Source organism: Gymnodraco acuticeps, unplaced genomic scaffold (genome assembly GCF_902827175.1).
Source record: "Gymnodraco acuticeps unplaced genomic scaffold, fGymAcu1.1, whole genome shotgun sequence".
Taxonomy (NCBI): domain Eukaryota; kingdom Metazoa; phylum Chordata; class Actinopteri; order Perciformes; family Bathydraconidae; genus Gymnodraco; species Gymnodraco acuticeps.
Genome location: NW_022990583.1, coordinates 3,248,878 through 3,270,013, shown reverse-complemented (window position 1 = coordinate 3,270,013; position 21,136 = coordinate 3,248,878). Strand labels below are relative to the sequence as shown.

At 38.8% G+C, this 21,136-nt stretch overlaps 2 protein-coding genes across 2 annotated transcripts; both read left to right on the top strand.

Annotated features, from left to right (window-relative positions):
• Positions 1–2,414: 2,414 nt before the first annotated feature.
• Positions 2,415–5,316, top strand: LOC117553860 (SUN domain-containing protein 3-like). Its single transcript, XM_034227942.1, has 9 exons — positions 2,415–2,602; positions 2,912–3,002; positions 3,214–3,485; positions 3,611–3,682; positions 4,134–4,232; positions 4,352–4,464; positions 4,566–4,739; positions 4,835–4,924; positions 5,053–5,316. The coding sequence occupies exons 1-9, from the start codon at positions 2,551–2,553 to the stop codon at positions 5,176–5,178; spliced, it is 1,089 nt and encodes a 362-aa protein (XP_034083833.1). The 5' UTR covers positions 2,415–2,550; the 3' UTR covers positions 5,179–5,316.
• An 11,241-nt stretch (positions 5,317–16,557) lies between these two features.
• On the top strand, positions 16,558–20,790 carry ino80c (INO80 complex subunit C). The gene is made up of 5 exons (XM_034227948.1): positions 16,558–17,029; positions 17,866–17,982; positions 18,071–18,182; positions 20,248–20,315; positions 20,415–20,790. The coding sequence occupies exons 1-5, from the start codon at positions 16,853–16,855 to the stop codon at positions 20,544–20,546; spliced, it is 606 nt and encodes a 201-aa protein (XP_034083839.1). The 5' UTR covers positions 16,558–16,852; the 3' UTR covers positions 20,547–20,790.
• Positions 20,791–21,136: the final 346 nt, after the last annotated feature.

Below are 21,136 nucleotides of genomic sequence, written 5' to 3'. Positions count from 1 at the left end.
ACAACCCTGTTTTTAGTTTGCCTGTGATTAAAAGAATATTTTTGAAAGAGAAAACTGTCTTTTGATTACAATTGGAATAAAGCAAATCCACTTTAAGAAAGTTAAGGCTTTTATTTGATAAAGCAACTGTATGTATGTTATTTTTTTGAAAATAACAGGCTACACTGAAAAAGATGTGCTTCGCTATCTTTCTGTATTTGTCTTCGGCCCCCTCTTACTGAAGCCTTATATCACAGCATAGCACAACAATACATTTTAAAAGCACACTTTTCTAACATAAATGGTCTTTCACTCACCACACACAATCATTCAATACTCTATGTCCTCAACCTATGTAGGATCTAAACACACATGCATCCCTCCACACACACATGTGAAAGCTATCCATCCCCATTATAAACATTGACACATATCCAGCACCAGTCAATGTCCTGCTCACACAGATCAATAAGCTGTGCTTCAGGCTGTGCTTACACAGCACGAGAGTCATAGCAGAAAACTCCCCAACCTGCTTACATAATCTCATTTCAATTGCCATGCATAGCAACATGTACTGTATGCACATGTGTGTCCGTGTCAACTTGAAAATCACCATTAAATCGCTTTTTTTCATGGCAATCTGTGTCAACAGGATGGTAGCTGAGAGCAAGAAGAAACAGTTTCCCCTCCCTGACAGGGTTAGGGTTAGGGTGTGGCACACAGGCCTGTTTCGACTAAGGTTGAGCCCATTTTGTGCAGAAATCTTTGACCTTTGTGTCGTTAATTCCTGCATGCTGCTGCAGCCGACTGTATGCCTGTTGCGTTGCAGTAAGTGATGTATCAATAAGGAAAAGGGGTGTGCGGGTCCAAGGCCCAACAGTTACAGCTCATAGTTTAACTTCATCTATAAAACATTCATATCTGTTTTCAATTGAGCTTGAGGAGAGTCCCTAGGTATACTTTATTTATGATTCTGGCAACAGCAGTGTGGCAGTGCTGAAAAATGAATGAGACATTTGAAAAGACCTTCCTGTGAATCAGCATTTCCCCTCCTCCAGAGCCCTATAATATCTATATGGCGCTGCCCTCCTCTATTCACTGTAAAATAGGACAAGGACAGCAAAGAAGCAGTTAGGCTTTTCTGTGAGTGTCTCAAATACACATATAGTATAACAGCAGCATCCCCCAGTTCATCAAAGTCTCAGCAGCAGCTCTCTGTGTTGAATTTCAATGTAGTAGATCTTTTTTTGTGGCGAGATGCCTGGATGCTGGCAGGTCCTTCCCTGGTGGGCCAGTGCAGACTGATGGATATGCTGGAGGCACTTTCCCCTCAAAGGTGTTTATGCGAAACGCTGTGACTGGACAACAGGGAGAAGAACCATGTACATCCCAAGGCATGGCTTCCTGCTGTAGCCAACCAGCATATTACTGGAGGCAACTTCAGCATGTAGAGAGTAATGCTGACAGCTAAGCTTGTACCGTTTTACCTGAACTACTTCATGTTGCCTGCAGGGAAAACATTTTTTTCACAGGTCAGGCCAAAGGAAGTGTCTTTGCATTAATAGCTATAGTCATATTGGGCTTTCATTACTATTACTAACAGGCCAATGTGGCGGTGCCTTTTCTGACAATCACAAAAAAAATCACAATTTGGTTAAAACTCACAATTTCATTTGAAAGTCTTGACTTTGATGTGAGCAATTGTTTCTTTTCAAATGTAAATGTATTTATTTTTATATAATTTGATTGTGGACATGCTGTGCTGATTTTTCACATGTGGTGTTTCTTAAGATGAATGTAAAAGGAAGGCAAATGGTAAAACTAAGAAATGTGGTCACAAAAATGTTTATAAAACCTCTCACCAAATCACTCTCACTTCTTGTTAAGAGGGGTAGTGCAAGCTGTATGTGCTTATCAGACAAAAATATCAGAATACTTCTTTCAAGACAATTGTTCATGGTGATGTTACTAAAAACACATTATCACAAATAACCTCACAGGAAAGTTAGTTTATCCCATTATTACGATGTGCAAATAAAAAGTAATGGTCTTTCTTCACACACTGTTATCTGATCAATGAGTATTTTTGTACCAATGCCTTCAGAGAGCCTTCTGGGTGCAACACCTCCCATTAAACACATGGGGGCAGCAGCGCTCCACTGACAGGAGTAAGCTGCTACACGTGTAATTTCGTTATTAAATTCATATTAATTTATTGTTTCCATAGTTTTAAAGAATCTACTTGATTTTATTTAGTCATTTATGGTGTAGATAGTTGGTGTTTCAATGTTTTCATATGCCTTTATTTAAAGCTCTTTGAATTTGCCTTAACAAATCACGTGATTCATAATGGAATGTGTGTGCGCACTGGCAAGCACACGCACAGTCACGTGTGTGAATGACGTAGAGTTCTAGTTAATTGTGACGTATTTTGAATTCGAAAAGACCAAAGGTAATTCTAGGGTTCTGGAAGGAAAGTGAAGTTCCATTTCATCTTCTTAACTCTCAACAGGCAGCAGAGAGGCCAGAGCAGCACATACAGTTATATTAATCCTAGATATATAGATAGATATGCATTTATCTCCGACTACATTTACAGACAGACTTCTTCATCAAACAGCAGGTAAGTCATTGCTTATTAGCTTACAAAGGCCAGACCATATTTATGTGACTTCCCCCTGAGTGGGCAACATTTTTAACATACTAAATAGTTTAAAGGGTAAAAATAAGTTAATTAATACATGATAGCTTTTCCGTAGAAACAGCTTTTCATCCTGTTTAGATGTTGTGTTATTTTCTATCATTGTAACCTTTGAAAAAGCACATTTACAGCTAATAGTATTTTAACAGTGGTGTTAACTTAAACCAAGGGCAACTACAATATTTGGAGAAGTTGTTTACAGTAGTAAAAGCTCTTTTGTTTGGTTTACAGTCATGCCACGGAGAAGCACACGATTAGACGCCCAAGGATACTACGACAATGAAGGACGACCAATAATTTGCTACAAGGAACACCTGAACAGGTAAGCTATGGTTTGTGTGTGAGTGTGTGTGTGTGTGTGTGTGCGTGTGTGTGTGTGTGTGTGTGTGTGTGTGTGTGCGCGTGGTTGAAGCAGACATGCTTGTACATACGCACATGTCATATACTGTATGTATTTACTGTAACACAGTCTACAATTTTCATTATAGATCTCCAGACCTTTAACTTTTTTTTATTTTTTTAATTACATTCAGGGTTTTTAACAGCAGATCTTCGAGGAGCTCTTCATACCGTAGTAGAGCAGATTCCACAAGCTGCCTTGAAAGACACAAAACCAGCACCAGAAACATACATAATAACATAATAACAAACATGGACAAGAACATAAAGAGTTACAAAGACAGCAAGCAAATTAGTGACTATGACAGCGAAAGCAATACTAACAGACACAGAAACAGCAGGTTCTCCACTATATTCAACCAAAATGTTTTTTACATCCTCTTCTGCATAATCGTCCTGTGTTTTGGTAAGTGTAACAAACAACTCTATCGACTTTAGTTCCTCAGCTTTTTACTTTTATATTTTCTGTCTTTTGAAAAACAAATGTCTCTGACCTGTTTCTTCTATTCTTTGTTTCTCTCCGTCTACCAGGATTTGCATGCAGAGAAGAGTTTCTCTTAAATAAATTAAACAAAGAGACAATGACCAACTTCGAGAGTCAAGGTAAGCCATTTAAATCATATTTATCATTTTCATCAGCAAACAAACTAGTGACAGTGACAGCAACACAATTAGCAACAGAAACATTGACAGCTTCTTAGACACTTTCATATTGTCTATCTTTTGAAAATCGTGAACAAACCGGTTTCTTTTATGCTTTGTTTCCCTCCATCCTTTAGTAAACACATTAAGTGAAGAGATTCTCAGATTAAACAAAGTCCTGAACTCCCTGCAACCGGTGGCGGACACAATGCCCAACTTCGCTCTGGAGAGTCAAGGTAAGGCATTCAAATCATATTTATCATTTTCATCAGCAAACAAACTAGTGACAGTGACAGCAACACAATTAGCAACAGAAACATTGACAGCTTCTTAGACACTTTCATATTGTCTATCTTTTGAAAATCGTGAACAAACCGGTTTCTTTTATGCTTTGTTTCCCTCCATCCTTTAGTAAACACATTAAGTGAAGAGATTCTCAGAATAAACAAAGTCCTGAACTCCCTGCAACCGGTGGCGGACACAATGCCCAACTTCGCTCTGAGTAGTCAAGGTAACACATTCAAATCACATTTATCATTTTTATCTGTTAGATTGTAATATCCAAAAATATGTTTAACTTTGAGAACGATTGTATCTCACTCTCTTTGTGCGTGTGTTTGTTCTGTGCAGAGGCAAGAGTTTTACTTGATCGGTCTTCACAAACGTATTCCAGAAAAGGAGGCTGCGCCTATCTTTTTGGAATTTTTTGTAAACGACCTGTACACCCAAGGACAGTCCTTCAGGTAGGAACTACACACACCAAAACAAATGACAAATGATATAAAGGTTTGGGATTTTTAAGCAACCTATCTCGACTCTATTTTTATACTCTTTCTTCACTCAGGGAGGCTCACCCCCGGCTATAGGACGCTGCTGGCCCTTTGAAGGTGGGCGGGGGCATTTATTCATCGCCCTGTCAAACCCAATCTACATCAGCCATGTGACACTAGGTCACGTTTCAAAGAACTTGTCCCCAACTGGCACCATTCCTAGCGCCCCAAAGACGTTTTCTGTCTATGTAAGTCACAAATGTATCATTGTTACATTACAGATGTTCAGTTTAAGTGGGAACAACAAGGTGTTCAACTGTGTCTCTACCTTCCTCTCTTGCAGGGCATGAATACTTTAGATGACAAAGAAACCTATCTAGGAACCTTTCTGTTTGATCAGGATGGGGACGCAACACAAACTTTTAAGCTACCTGTGAGTATTACACTATGCAATAAACACACATATTAAAGGAGTGAAAGCTCTGTCATTTAATCATTTGTTTCCCATACTGTCAGTTTTTGCTCAACAAACTGTTTCTGCTCTTTTCTCACATCTCTTAGGATCATGGAACAGGTGTCTTCAAATATGTGAAAATACAAGTTGAGAGCAACTGGGGTCACCCCGACTACACCTGTCTGTACAACTTCAGAGTTCACGGAAAGCTGGCAGAAGTTACAGACAGGTGAGTATGCATTTCGTTCAATTTTCTAGACTCAATCCATCTGTGAACAAATAGGCGTACTTTACCTTCTGTTGTGGAATTAGCAAGCATTCATATTATTATTATTATTATTGTTATTATTAACACATTATTATTATTATTATTATTACCATATTATTATTAACACATTATTATTATTATTATTATTACCATATTATTATTAACACATTATTATTATTACCATATTATTATTAACATATTATTATCATTATTATTATATTATCACTTTACACAACATATTATTATTACCATATTATTATTATATGATTACCATATTATTATTTTATTAACATATTATTATTACCATATAATTATTATTATATTATCACCATATTATTATTATTAACATATTATTTTATTATTATTATTATTATTATCATATCATTAACATACGATGATTATTCCTTCCATCTTCATATTGTTTTACTGCATAGACATTGACATAATTACACCCAGGGGTTAAATTGGGATTTCATATGTGGTGGGGGGCTCTGTTTGAAGGTGCGAGGGGGGGGGGGGGGGGGGGTATACATGAGGCCCTAAAGCAGGTTGGGTCATTTGGCGGCACTGCTGCAGACTCTCTGCACGGAGGAGCCGCGGAGGAGCCCGGGTGGTGCTGCAGCTCCTGATCGAAGCAGAGACACACGTTCACTAACCCGAAAAAACTATATCCGGTCACAGAGAGCTGCTATTTTAAAGTAAAGTCAACACATATCGACCCTAAATATAGTCTATATTAAGAACGAGAAAAGTTTAACATAGGCTATGTTTACAAAAAATGATATAGGCTATGACAAATGTGGGAGGGTGATAACGTCAGAGCATCGTCCTGTGGCTTAGCCCCGGACAGCACAACCCAATTTAACCCCTGAATACACCTACAGTTATTTGTGTTTGTTTAGTTACACATTATTAATCAAGAAAATACAATAATTTTTAAAATAAATTATTCAAAAATAATGATTGTATTTTGATGATTTCCGATACCGAGGCTGAAGTCGAATAGTTTATTTAGTTTAGGAACCTTCCTAACGGGGGGCGCCAGGCCTCAGATGATTTGAGGCCAAATATATCATATTTAGACTTTTTTTTACATATAGTTGTAACGCAATACATGATACACTAAAAGCCTTGTCTCTACATTACAATAACATATACAAAATAATTGATTAATTAATTTTTAATAAAAATTCAAGTTAGTAGCTATAAAGTATAAAATAAAGTGTCCAAACCAGGCTTTTCTGGATAAGCGCAGTTTTAAAACATAGTCATTGTCCATGCCGGTTTCAGTTGGATTATTTGTCACAGTTGCTCCGATCAGATCGATCTCCTCCATTTTGTAGATTATTTACGACTTTTGAATCCACATATACCTCATTCACACCATGGATGTATAATAAGAGATTCACACCAACGCAACTCCGGTTCAAGCTCCGTCCTAGAGCTTTTCAGGTTCAGAACCGGTTCTTCGGTTTAGCTCCGGCTCTTTCCACACCGTCCAGAGTCCTACTGGTGCTGCGTCATTGCCTCATCGTTTGCGTCATGACGTAACCGTTTGCGTGCCTGCTTCTTAAAGCCAAACCGTGCGGAAACCCCTCACAGCTGACACCGACAACAACAACAATGGCCGATTGTGCTCCAGCTTCCTCTGTACCTCTTCGGAAGACCAGATTCCCAGCAGGTAGCTGGTCTCTTCAGTGGACCACTGCTGCTTGTTAAGTTTCTCCATCGTTGTGTACAAACTGGATAAAACGCAGGCTTTTTATTGTAGTTCAGGAGTTGATTTAATTTCTTCATACAGCGGGAATCCAAATGAATTAATCCTGAGTCCAATAACCATCAAAGTCACTCCAATAGTGCTCCTTAATTACGCTTTCATCCTCCTTTAACAAAATACTTCACATTCATCCAATTTGTGACAGTAGTTGTAGCATTTTTGAGACTTTTAAACTTTAAATTTAAAGGGATAGTGGAAATGGAACCTCAAATAGTTTCGTTTTAACTTATATACAAGCATAATTACGTACCAAAACAATCACACCTGATTAAAAAAATATAATAATTGCCTTACGCATGTTAGAAGCACTTTATTGCAGCTTCCCCGAAGTTTTTTAGAAACGAAATGTTCGACTCAGCCAAACCGGAAGTGACGAAAACTCAGGAAGACGATACGATAACAAACCATGGCGTCTATGCAGAATGAACGTGGAAGGGCAAATATACCAGACAAAGAAGAAGGATTGTACGAGGTATCCAGTGATGATAGCGAGTCAGAAACATCCTCTCGGCTTTCCTACGAAAATGTCGTTTTAGGAACTGAATCTGAATCCGGTTCAGTAAGCGACGATGGTGAGAATATTGAGCCAGACGATGGACCATTACGTCCTTATTTGTTCGAGCCCGAGCCCGAGGTGATGGTTCACGGCATGGGCAATGGCGAGGATGACCAGGACCAGGCGCCAGATGATGCACCCCTACGCACAAATAATCTTGACTGGTAGGTCCCTAAGCATAGCTCACGCATCTTAAGATCATCTGTAGCCTTTACAAATATTAATCATTGTTAACCAGTTAAGCCCGAAGGTCCCCCCAGTGGACCCCTCCCACAGTTTTTTTTCTCTCACATGTCTCAGGGCTTCTTAACATTTATGAAACTATTAATGTTTCATACCCTTTTAAAGGTAAGAAACTCCGCTAACTGACAATAAGAACAATTGTTAGCTAGAAAAAACACAAGAGTAATACCAAGCCTTTGAATTAGCATTGAGCGAAACAATGCTAACTAATGCTAACGCTTTTTTACACACAACACACGGTAGAAATGCCCTTATTACTATCTTAACTGCACAAACAAGATATACGATTTAAAGCTGAGACTCCACAGATGTAATGTCATCACTGTAAGACCTCGAATTCCTGGAGCTATCAGCCAGAAAAGAGAAAGTAAACAACATCCGGTTCCAAAAATATTACAATAATTACGTCTTACCTTTTTTGATTTGTGATCAAAAGTTGTGTTCAACGGAATAAAAACGCATCTCAAGGTTAATCCAATGTCGTTGTGTCACGTAGATTTTTTTTTACTGATAATCAATCATCATATTTATGGCAATATACTCGGTATAAAGTATTGCCGTCTTACAGTCTTATAGTATTACCTATAGTGAACATTTCTGAACAAATTTCACCCACTGACGACGAATGGCTGGGTTTCTTGGAAACGCATGAGTCGATACGCCATTCTCTGCATTTGCTGTCGCACTACAGCCATACAAAACACATCTATTCACCATAATAAAGGTCGGCTATTCACATGCAAATACTATTGAATGTCCGCCATTGTTTGTGCCCGTCTTCCTCTGCTCTCATCACCCGAAGATTCCCGACGATTCCCGAAGTATTTCGTTTCATTGAGAGGGCGCAGTAAAATTGAAAATAAAATGAAACTAGGCGCATGAAATTAAAAAAAATTGTTTATTATGCTTATTTTTAATACAAATACATAAGTTAAACCCAAAATTCGCGGATTTCCACTATCCCTTTAACGCTGTTGCCCCCCCCCCCCCCTTGTGTGTGTGTGTGTGTGGGGGGGGGGGGGGGGCGCGCAACTTCCAACAGGAGTTAGTTGGAAGTCCAAGGAGTCAGTTGGAAGTCCCAAGTCAGGCTCTTGGGAAAAAAGGTTGGGAACCCCTGCTCTAGATGATAGGAAAGCAGGTTTCAAACTTCCTTTATAACCTCCTTTAGTTTAGGAACCATGGACCTCCCTCACCGAAAGGAAAGGAGAACATGCTGCCCCACAATGCCTTGCAGCATTTGCCGTCACACAACAGTCAGCCGTTCACGGAAACAACCGATTATGACCAGAAATTATATCATGTTATGGTGTTTATTAAGCATTTTAAAACATATGGTAACTTGCCAAAGTGCTTTGTTTTGAGCGTTCATCAGTATTATAATCAAAAAGAGAAATATGAACGTTAGTTTTTACTGAAATTATCAAATAAAGTCAACATTTCACAGTCTTTACTGAGCTGTGTGGAGTTTGTTCAACTTTTAAAAGATGTTTGAATGGTGATATACACAGTGATAGATGTTAAGGACTAACGTTTATAATAAATACATTTTTATTGATTTTAAGATATTTTCATAGTTAATACGTATCAGGATCATTTGTATTAATGAGGGTGACGACGAGCATAAATTTCACTTTCCTTTTTTATTTCAATTCTATTATTCTTCCATTGGTCATGAAGAATATGTTTCTCTGTTGTCCATGTTCATAAAGCATAAAACAACAGCATCAGAGCACGGTGCAGTCTCTAGATGAGTTTACAGTAGTCCCTCGTTCTATACATCCATGTTGTAGTCCGCTGTATAGAAAACTGTAGTTTCCATAGTTTCCCATGGAGTTTCCCCACAGCAGCAGACGCACATTTTTTACGACCGCTGGCGCATCATAAACACGTGGGATAGTGAAAGTGCAGTCGGATTCAAGTACCGCAGTCTCTTCTCCTAAGTCCTTTTGAATTCTCCTGTCCACTATCCCTTAACCCCATGACGTTTCACTCAGAGGTCAAGGAATAGACGATAGGGTTAGACCCGGGTTGCGTTCCAATAGTCCATTTAGCTTAGGAACCTTCCTAACCAAGTGAAATGACCCGGAAGTACGTCAGTGGCAGCCATGTTAACCTCTTAAGCCCCAAGCCTGTTTTTCAGGTTTCAGGCTCGAAAATGACATGCCCAAAACAAAGGACTATAACTTAACTTCTAAAAGGGTTATATGAATAATTTCTTTTATCAAAGCAAGGTCACATCTGTGAGTTGGATGTAGAAGTGTCAGAATCAATAAAGATGTTTCAGTGTCAGAGTAAATCCAGATGGAACATAGTCAAAAAGTGTACATTTTTGTCTCCGCCCAAATAAAACCCATTACTTATAGTGAAAACCACCCTTGAATGATGGGTTAGTAGCCTAAAAGCTTTAGGAATCCAAAGTATAACATAATAAGTACCATGTATCAAGATTGAGGCAAAACAAGTGAGAATTTACCTTTTTAGAGAGATTTAGCAAAAAAAAGTCCAAGCGGACTAAGCTTTGGGCACATTTGGGTACATTTGGTTCCATCAGTGCCATTTAACCTTTTTCAGGTACCAGACTGTAAAAATCATTGTATAACATTTAATTATCACTATATGTATTCATTCCATAAATAAAATAAAAATTATTATTGTAAAAAAAATTAAAAAAATGAAGTGTGTGTGTGGGTGAAGTGTGTGGGAAGTTCCTTCTTTGTATGAGATGCATGTTACTTGCACAATAAAAATTAGGAAATTTAGGAAACATTTGACTCCAACTGGAGCAGATTTATTTAAAAAAATTAGCAACACATATACAACAAGCATTTTTTCGGTAAAAAACTTTTACAAACCCTGAATGTTACAGTATTACTCCAGTAAGTCATGCCATGCCCTGGAACAGTTATTTTTGGTAGTGAAGCACAGAGGGACCTGACACTTCCTGCAGTACACAGGTGTCTTCACCCTTCTGTTGCCAGCATCAGAGCACCTCCTGCAGTACCTCCTGACCTTGGTGGCATCTTCCCCATAATACTCGGGCATCCAGAAGCCATATCCTCATCGCCTTCCTCACTGTGAAAACAAATGTGGAAAAAACAAATAGATTAATTCTCTGGCTTGTACTTTCAAAAATGTAACTCAAATCAGAAATAATTTCTCTACAACAGCAGAACATCAATTTTGAGCGTGTGAAATAACATTATATCACTCAAAATGTATACCGTGTAAATTATGTGAGACAGGGTTCATATCATCTTTTCAATATTTAATAATATTCCGTCTGTCATATATTTATATATGTATATTGTGTATATACATATTATGTATGCATGTGTGTATATATATATATATATATATATAAGTAATAATTGTAAGTCGCTTTGGATAAAAGCGTCAGCTAAATGAAATGTAATACCATGTTAAATTCAACATGTATATGTCTTGTTTATTTCAACAACAAGAACAAGAAACGGCATCCATCTTCTTTGTTTATTGTTGAGTGTGTGAAAGAACATTATATCACAAGATGGATGCCGTCGTGTTATTGTCACGTGTGTGAAATTACTATAGATGAATACACTCTTACACCAAATAAATAACAAAAAGATAAAAACAGATGAATACTCTTGCACCAAATAAATAAGTAATAGATACAAACAGAGAGATTACATGCCTTTCCGGTGACGGAGGTTCATACTCAGAGTCATTACTGTCCCCTTTATGCGTGACGAGATCACTATCTTCCGACGGAGAGTCCTGAAATACGATGTCCAATGCCTCCTCGACGGACAAAAAAGTCTTCTTTCTGGCTGCCATTGTTACAATGAAGACAAAGAAAACAAATCCTGCTGTTTCGCTGATCGATCTGCCGTTCTCTGCTCTCCTGTCGCCGCGGGACATGCTATGCTATGCTATGCTATGCTATGCTATGCTAAGCTATGCTGCGTAAAAAGAGTGGGCTGTGCGCGTAAACCAGCTATACTGCCTTTACTTATACTTACGCAAGATCCTATCTCTGGAACCCATTGGTCGATTTGGGTGATTGACACCTTTTTTGAATCGTTAGAGCCAATCGAATCGAGTGGCAGTTTCAAAATACGTAAATACGTTACGCCTGCGGAGGGGGAGCTATGCGTAAACTGCATCTCCCGCAGCTGAAGCTGCGGACTGTTAATCGTTGGACCTACTCTTCTGCCGTGAATGAAAGGATTGATTATCAGTAATCATTTTAAAGTGACAAGAGACATTGGATTAACCTTGAGCAGCGTTTGTATTCCTTTGAACACAACTTTTGATCACAAAACAGCCAAGGTAAGACCTAATTATTGTCATGGATTTGTCTGGCTGCTAGCTCGGTTAATGGTGTGCCTGTAGTGATGGGGTGTATACCCATGGAATCAGTGGAATCTCAGCTTTCAGAAAATGTGTTGTTTGTGCAGAAAGTATGAATTATAAATGATCGTTTTTGTGAGTTATGAGCAGAAATAGCAATTGCCCGTTTTTGCCATGGGCTCATTTAGAGGCTTCTTGTGAGACTTATTTTTCGAAAAACATTTTTTTTTCGTATCGTCAGTTAGCCAAGTTTCCTCCGGTCAGATGGGTATGGAATATTAATAGTTTCATGAATGACACTTCAGATATAGTACTGTTGCTACATATATAGCATTTTCGGACCCAAGCTCGGGTCCGTGGGGCTAAGAGGTTAAGTGCCGTTCCAATTCTCCAAATGAAAGGAAAGGAGGTTTCAAACTTCCTTTATAACCTCCTTTAGCTTAGGAACCACTGGACCTCTCTTGACGAAAGGAGAGGAGAAAATGCTGCCCCACAATGCATTGCAGCCGCAGCATTTGCCGTCACTCAACAGTCGGCCGTTCAGGAAAACAACCGATTATGACGGAGAAATGATATCATGAAAGTTACGGTGCTTATTAAGCATTTTAAAACGTATGTGGTAAGTTGCCAAAGTGCTTTGTTTTGAACGTTCATCAGTATTATAATCAAAAAGAGAAATATGAACGTTAGTTTTTACTGAAATGATCAAATAAAGTCAACATTTCACAGTGTTTACTGTGGGGTTTGTTCAACTTTTAAAAGATGTTTGAATGGTGATATACACAGTAATATATGTTAAGGACTAACGTTTATAATAAATACATTTGTATTTATTTTAAGATCTTTTCATAGTTCATACAATCATACTGGGATCATTTGTATAAATGTGGACCGGTGGGAGAGGGTGACGAGCATAAGTTTCACTTTCCTTTTTTATTTAAATTCCAACTTTGGTCATGAAGAATATGTTTCTCTGTTGTCCACGTTCATAAAGCATAAAACAACAGCATCAGAGCACGGTGCAGAGTCTCTAGCAGGCGCGCCGGATTCATTTTAGAAGTGGGGGGGCCAAAAAAAGTGCGTGTGTATGGCCCAATCCCAAACCACGCCCTACACCTACACACACACCCTCCGTGACAGAGTGAACTCCGTGGAGTGACACATGAGGCTCCCTCCTGTCAGATGGAGGGAGTAAATACAGCAGCAAGCTTTGGGACAAACTCCCCTCTCTCTGGCAGAAACAGGAAATGCGTAACTGTATGTAGGCCTAACAACGGTTTCAAATCAGCATCTCTTAGACAAAAAATGTAAATGAATAACTCAAATAAAACTCCAAACATCTTTGGTTACTTTTTTGTAAAGCTCTTTTAGTTTTAAACCTGATATTTATAAGCTTCTTAGTTTTTGCAATAGTCTGTAAATATACACAACTTTATAATAAAATGCACACATTTACCTTTTTCTAGACTAAACACAGGTATGATCCTAAGTTAAAAAAATATGAGGTTATCATGAGGTTGTTAACATCGCAATTTATCACTATCGTTTAGTGGTTTTGCAAAGAATGAACCACTCTCTGTTTTTGTACCATTCTGCGTTGAAGTACCTACCTTCTCTTTGCTCAAATAATCTACTAGCGGTCTCCTTTTTTCCGATAGTTAGCTGTACAGCTTTACCCGCCTCAATGTCCCAACAACAAACCTCCATGCAGTCGGAACCAGCCTGTTTCGGTTCAACGACGGCGGCGGTGGGGGCGGCGGCGGTTTTGACAGTTTCTGCGGCCGCAAAGGTGCTGCTTTTGGGTTCATCTGGCTTCGCTGTTTCTATGATTGATGAAGGTCCAGGCTCCGGATATGTGGATGTCAGGGATGTGACCTTCCAGTTGTTACATTTAAGTTTAGATTGACTGTATTTTAGTTTTCTTCTGCGCTGGTTCTTCTGACATGTTTGCAAGTGTATATATTATTTCTAGGTTAACGGCTGACACACACAGAACAACGTAACAAATAAAGTAAACAACGTAACAAATAAACAAATCTAAGCTTTTTTATTGGTTGTAATTTACATGGATACATTTGAATGGTGTGACAATGTCCTATTTGATTGGGTTAAAATGTACATATTCTTCCTGTTATGTCTGCCTGCTTTATTTTACCTAATGCAAAGTTACCTGCTGCTCCATCGAAATCAGTCGCATTGACCCGAAGACATATTTTGATTCCTAGCTTTCTAATGATATCAGGATTGTTTTTGTACTCCAAATATTAAGCAAAATATGTCACATTATATAATGACTGTTACAGAGTCATCATTTTAAGAAAAAGGCCTTTAAAGTTTTCTCTTCTCTGGAATCCATCATTTCTCATCATCAATCATCATGATTGATTATTAGCGGAGCAAATGATCAAAATACTACGGAGGAAAGATATTTTCGTTTGGATTACTGCACTCACGAGAAACACCGGCTGTTGTTATGGCTGCTGTGACGTTAAGCTACTCCGTTCTCCGCTTGTAATTATGCCGTCACAAGCTTCAAAGTTGTAGGCCTATTTATCATCTGAATTTGCCGAAATAAGTTTAATATTCTGAAACCCAAGACTTTGCTTATTTGAAATCAGATAAAAACAAACTGTAACGGACCCTGCCGTGTTATCTATGATTACTATACACCTTACATTCATAATTTCAGCGGGAGGGAGGGGGGCGGCGCTGAGGAACAGCAGAGTGGCGAGAGCTGTCATCTTCCCTTTACAAGCTTCAAACATGCCTGTAGCTAGTGAGATTGAATCAAAAATAACAAAATATACACAGCTAGATCAGATCACGTTTTAGATGCGAATTTAGAGTAGAGGGGAATTATTGAAACGGGATTTGTAGTTTTCCGCGGCACAGTTTCATGGAAACACATCAGCTTTTGGACGACAGTCAATATGGATTCCGGAAAGATAGATCAACATATGGCACTAATGGAATTAAGTGAGGAAATAGCAAACTGCATGGACAATAAAAAACAAGCAGTGGGAATATTTATAGACTTACAAAAAGCATTTGACACCATCACAATATTTTACTGATAAAACTGGAACGGTATGGCATCAGAGGGGTGGGATTAAACGAGAGATTATTTAAGCAACAGACAACAATTTGTTGAATTTGTTGAAAACATAAAACAAATCCACAGATACAATTGATACTAGATAACATGTCATACACATAGAAAGAGTATATGAAATTAAGTTCCTTGGTGTGGTTTTAGACCACAAAATCAGCTGGAAACCTCATATCACTCATGTAAAAGCAAAACTGGCTAAAATTATCGCAATATTGGGAAAAGCCAGATACATTCTGGACTATAACTCATTGTATACTCTATATAACACATTAATATTGCCATATCTGATTTACTGTGTGGAGATTTGGGGAAACACGTACAAAACCAACCTACAGCCGTTATGCACATTACAAAAAAGGGCTATAAGAGTTATCAATAATGTTGGATATCTTGAACACACTAATGTATTATTTTTGAAGTCACACATATTGAAGTTCATTGATCTGGTTAAATTTAAAACGGCACAAATCATGTACAGAGCCAGACATAATCTACTTCCTAGGAAATTAAAAACATATATAATATAATTTGAGAGGAAAATCTACATTTTAAACAACTCAAGGTCAGAACAACTCTGAGAAGTATGAGTATAACAATCTGTGGGGTGATTTTATGGAATGGTTTGGAGCAGGAGTTAAAACAAAGCACAAGCATAATTCAGTTTAAAAGGATGTACAGAAACACTTTTTTGGAAAAATATGAGAATGAAGAAAGGTGATTGAAGACGACAAATTATTGTATATGTATGTATAAATGTAAATCTAAGTAGGAATAACTTGCATAATGATTTAAAGGACAATCATTTATCAAGTAAGGGGTGGGAATTAATAAGCATTTGCTTCCTCCTACTCCCTTTCGGACACATATGATTTATTATTATTATTAATATGAAGACTTTTTTTTTGTTGAATACAAATATTACCATGAATGTGGATAAATACTGTATTATAACAATACGGTATTCTGTTTTTCACATTTGTTATTTCTTATTTGTTATTTTTGAATCTGTTCGAAATAAAGACAGAAAAAAAAATCTGCTGCTGCGAAAATGTGGGGCAGGGCTGAAAAGTAGGGGGGCCAATGGCCCCCCCGCTTCCGGCGCCCTTGGTCTCTAGATGAGTTTACAGTAGTCCCTCGTTCTTATTAAACATCCATGTTGTAGTCCGCTGTATAGAAAACTGTAGTTTCCATAGTTTCCCCACAGCAGCAGACGCACACAATGACGTCCGCTGGCGCATCATAAACACGTCGGATAGTGAAAGTGCATTCGGATTCTCTAAAGTACCGCAGTCTCTTCTCCTAAATCCTTTTGAATTCTCCTATCCACTATCCCTTAACCCCGTGACGTTTCACTCAGAGGTCAAGGAATAGGAGATAGGGTTACAATTTAGGAGCTAATTTTTTGGATTATTGGAACGCAACCCCGGTTAGACCAGACGTTAGGAGCTGATTCTTGGATTATCCGACCGTAACCCGAGATAAGAAGAAGAATACGCTTTCCGATTGTTGATACCGGAAGTGAAATACATTCATATCCGGTGCTAACTAATGCTAAGAACAGAGAAAGATAGCTTAATTCTTCTTTAAAGCGTATATCACAACCATTTCGGTCACCACGAATGGCATCTCAGATCCCCATCACCGTCCGGGCTCCTCCGGCCGCCGCCAGCCCGGCCGCCCCGCGGGGGAAGAAGCGTCCCGTGAGCCCGGCGGCTGGTTCCGCTCAGCCGGTCCCCGGGAGCAGCAAGAAGAAGAAAGGGCAGCTGACAGCCACACCAGCGGCGACACAGACACAGGTACAGTGCTACCGTCTGCATGTGAAGCGTGCATCATTGTGCGAAACTCAGAGATCTCTGTAACGTTCTCTGTGTGCAAGGGAATTCAAAGTAGCTAAGATGCAATGCAAGGGTTTACAATACTGACAGAGGTGGGAGAAGTACTCAGATCAGAGTTTTAGTGTCACAAGTAAAAGTCCCGCAGATAAAATATAACTCAAGTAAAAGTAAACAAATATTAGCATCAAAATAGACTAAGTACTCATTATGCAGATTAGTCCATTTCAGGATAACATTATGTGTTTATGTGTTTATTATATTTCAAATCATTAATTCAAATCTGCAAAGTAACTAAAGATATTAAATAAATGTGTACAAAGTAGCATACAATGTAAATACTCAGGTAAAGTACAAGTATCACAAAATTGTACTTTGCCAGAATCTACCCAAATGTACCCACCTCTGAATACTGAATTATCTACCGACACTTGATTAAACCTCATGGAAAACAAAGAAAAAAGCAGCATATTTTTTAACGCCAAAGATTTGTTTGTATTGTTTTCTAAAAACTGCCTTTTAAATGGTTGATCAAAGAAAAAAGAGTTGCTGATTAATTCTCTGTTATGTTTACTACTACTGTTTGAACAAGTAATGTTTTTAATAAAAAGATAGCCAAAAAGCAAATATGTACATAAGTGCTGTGTAGTACAAGTATCATAACAGCTAGAAAGCAATGTCATTAAATTGTATCTTTTAAGATTCATGTAAGTGTGTTTAAAAGTTAAAGTTAAAATCAAATATTTGTAATTCTGTGTTGTTACTGTTGTTGTCTGATGTCCTCTTTCATGCTTCATCAGATAACAGCAGCAGAGTCGGTAGCGGAGGTGAAGGCAGTGGGAACAGTTGAAATCGCTCCAAATGTTCTCTCTGAGTCAACAGCGAAGCCTCCACCGTTCAAAGACCCCGCCTTCGTGGTGAGTGTCTGCGTCCATGTGGGTTTAAGTTCATCTGCTGCTGAGGCTCTTCCCTCACTGTCTCTGCCCCCTCTCTTAATCTCTGCAGCATTCTGGGATTGGTGGAGCAGCAGCGGGTAAAAAGAACCGGACCTGGAAAAATCTCAAACAGATTCTGGCGTTGGAGCGGACTTTACCCTGGAAGTTTGATGATCCCAACTGTACGTTTTTATATCTTATAATCAGGGGTGCACATAACTTTTTTGCCCTGGTTCTCAAAGGAGCACCTGGAGATGTTGCTTGGTGCTCATCCTTAAAATGTAACTTTTGAGGGGGTCTTGACTTTATTTGCCAGACACACGCGCTGAACATGCAGAAGTGAACACTGAACACACGTGCAGAGGTGAACACAGAACACACATGCAGAGGTGAACACAGAACACACATGCAGAGGTGAACACAAGACAACATTAGCACGAACAGTAATCCTACAAGACAAGCTGTCATCACTACCCTCCTGACTGTTCTCCTCTCTGTCTTCCTCTCTGTTCTCCTGACTGTTCTCCTGACTGTTCTCCTCACTGTCTTCCTCTCTGTTCTCCTGACTGTTCTCCTGACTGTTCTCCTCACTGTCTTCCTCTCTGTCAGACATGGTAGCTGATGATGTAGGCCTACTACTTTCTCTCTGGTTGAGTCTGCGATTAGCTGCTTGCATCCACAAGTCAACAGCTGGGTTTGGGTCAAAAGTCTCTGTTGTCATATTAGACAAGTGGATGTAATCAAATAAGTATGTGAACATAACCAATAACCTACCATAGCCAATAACAAATGAATGTAACTTATTTTATTTTTGTTGTTCATTCATATCTTATTTTACCTTAACATTTATTTATTTATGCTTTTTTTTTTATCTCTCCAGTTTTAAAGGATATGTCTGGTTTACTGTCCTATAGTATATACATTGGAATGATTTCAAACCTGTTTATCCCAATAATTATAAAGGAGTGCCTTGGAAATATGTGTTTACATAAATTGTGACCAAACTGTTTGAACTTAGACTAAAGTTAACTATCTAAACACTCAGAGTCCTTTACCTCACTGAGCTGTAGTTATCAGCCTCTCAGTCTGACTGGAGAGGACTCTCCTCCACATTATTGTAGAAACATCTTCTTCTTATATCCGTTAAAGCAGCTAGCACCAGATTCTAATAACAACAGCGCTGGTACCGCTGCACCCTCCCTCTCTCCCTCGCTCACTCGCACTTTGGCTGTGAGCTGCGGGCGCCAGATAAGCCAACATCCCCCATTTTCATCACTTACAGCGCCCATCGTACAGGGCAAATGAAACGTGTAACCGGGGTGAAAAGGGTGTTACATTTACTTAATTATGAATATTGTTACATCAAGGCCGAAAATTAGGATGAGCCCCAACGGTCAAAAATGTTTTTTTCCCCTCCCAGAGCTGTCAGCGCAGCGCCTCCCCAGATCTGGTGCCCTAGGCGAACCGCTATAAAGCCAGTGCTACGGGCCGGCCCTGAGTTCATATGCAACTCGCAAATATCTTTCTCTCTCTCCTCTCTTCTCTCTTTTCTCTTCTCTTTTCTCTCTCCCTCTCTCCTCTCTCTCTCTCAATGTTGGTACGCAAATGCGCTTTTTTTCAAATGACCCGGTGCTCTTTTTTTGGCGGAGGTGCGCATGCGCACCAGTTATGTGCAGCCCTGCTTATAATTTCATGTTGCACACTTTTATCAAAAGTACACTACCAGTCAAAAGTTTGGACACATCTTCTCCTTCAAAGTTTTTTATTAACTAGATAATTTCATATGTGTTCTTTCATAGTTTTGATGTCTTCAGTATTAATGTACAACGTAGAACATTAAAATAAACAAAAACCATTGAATGAGAAGGTGTGTCCAAACTTTTGAATGGTACTGTACATGAAACTGAATCTTTTTTGTGGTTGTGAAAAAAAGTCAAAGCTGTGCTATATTATTACATCAATTACAAAACTGCACAGAAAAGTCTACAAGTAATTATACTAACTAATTCATACTAACAATGAACTGCTAACAGAGCACTTATATACTAATAAAGGACTGGCTTATCTAAAGCCAGTTGAGTAGCACTTGAAATGTTTGGCTCTATGAAACCTGATGTACTTATATGATTCCGTTTTCTTCAAGGTTGTGTCTTCCTGGTCGAATGCACTTATTGTAAGTCGCTTTGGATAAAAGCGTCAGCTAAATGCAATGTAATGTAATTAAACGTAAGACCTCTGTGTTCACAGACTACAGCATTGAGGCCCCTCCCTCCTTGAAGCCAACCAAGAAATACTCTGACATATCTGGACTCCCTGTGAGTTATCACTTTACTAAAATACTCACTTTACGATAAACAAAATCACTTTGAAATCTTCTCTGAAGCACACACTGAATACGCTCTCTTTTTCCTCAGGCAAACTACACAGACCCTCAGACAAAGCTCCGCTTCACGTCCTCTGAGGAGTTCTCCTACATCCGCCTCCTCCCCACTGATGTAGTGACCGGATACCTGGCCCTTCGAAAGGCAACATGCATCGTCCCCTGACAGCCGAGCAAGGCTTGAAGAGTGAAAGACATTTTAAACCCGAGCTGAACTCATGTTTGTGTTTGTGCTGTTGGGCCTGCAAGGAACCAATGAGAGTGCTGTCTCCACAGAGAGGACACAGAGAAGGGAACTTCTTAAAAGAACAGCTGGTGCCGCCAAACATTTGCACAGCTGTTTTAGGAAAGGCTTTAAGTTATTATTCAGAGTTACTGTGTGACAAATAAATGCAACAAATAGTATACTTTATTTGAATGTTTATTCTCTTTACGAGACATGTTTGTTGTCTGTAGCTGGATTGGATATCATAATTTCACTCTATGAGAGAATGTATGAAAAGTGTTATCTTTAATGATATTTGTTCCCGATAAGTTTGAAAGCTTGATGTGGATTTTCTCCTGCTAAGTCACATGGAATTACAGGATGCTGTGCGCCCCCTTGTGGTAGAACATTCAGGGGGGTAACAATACAAAAAGCTGTTGGAAGAAGTTTGCCCATTTTAGAATGATTTTTACTTTTTACAAGTAGCTCATTGAATCTTACTTGAATACGTTTGATTTCAGTTTCTCTTTTCATCTGTGTTTTCTGTTTTG

Excerpts from the sequence above, each read along its gene's own strand:
- LOC117553860 (XM_034227942.1), top strand. The coding sequence starts at position 2,551 with ATGCATTTATCTCCGACTACATTTACAGACAGACTTCTTCATCAAACA. Across the intron at positions 3,683-4,133 it reads GACCAACTTCGAGAGTCAAG|TAAACACATTAAGTGAAGAG; the intron begins GTAAGCCATTTA and ends TCCATCCTTTAG. Across the intron at positions 4,740-4,834 it reads CAAAGACGTTTTCTGTCTAT|GGCATGAATACTTTAGATGA; the intron begins GTAAGTCACAAA and ends CCTCTCTTGCAG.
- ino80c (XM_034227948.1), top strand. The coding sequence starts at position 16,853 with ATGGCATCTCAGATCCCCATCACCGTCCGGGCTCCTCCGGCCGCCGCC. Across the intron at positions 17,030-17,865 it reads CAGCGGCGACACAGACACAG|ATAACAGCAGCAGAGTCGGT; the intron begins GTACAGTGCTAC and ends ATGCTTCATCAG. Across the intron at positions 20,316-20,414 it reads CTGACATATCTGGACTCCCT|GCAAACTACACAGACCCTCA; the intron begins GTGAGTTATCAC and ends CTTTTTCCTCAG.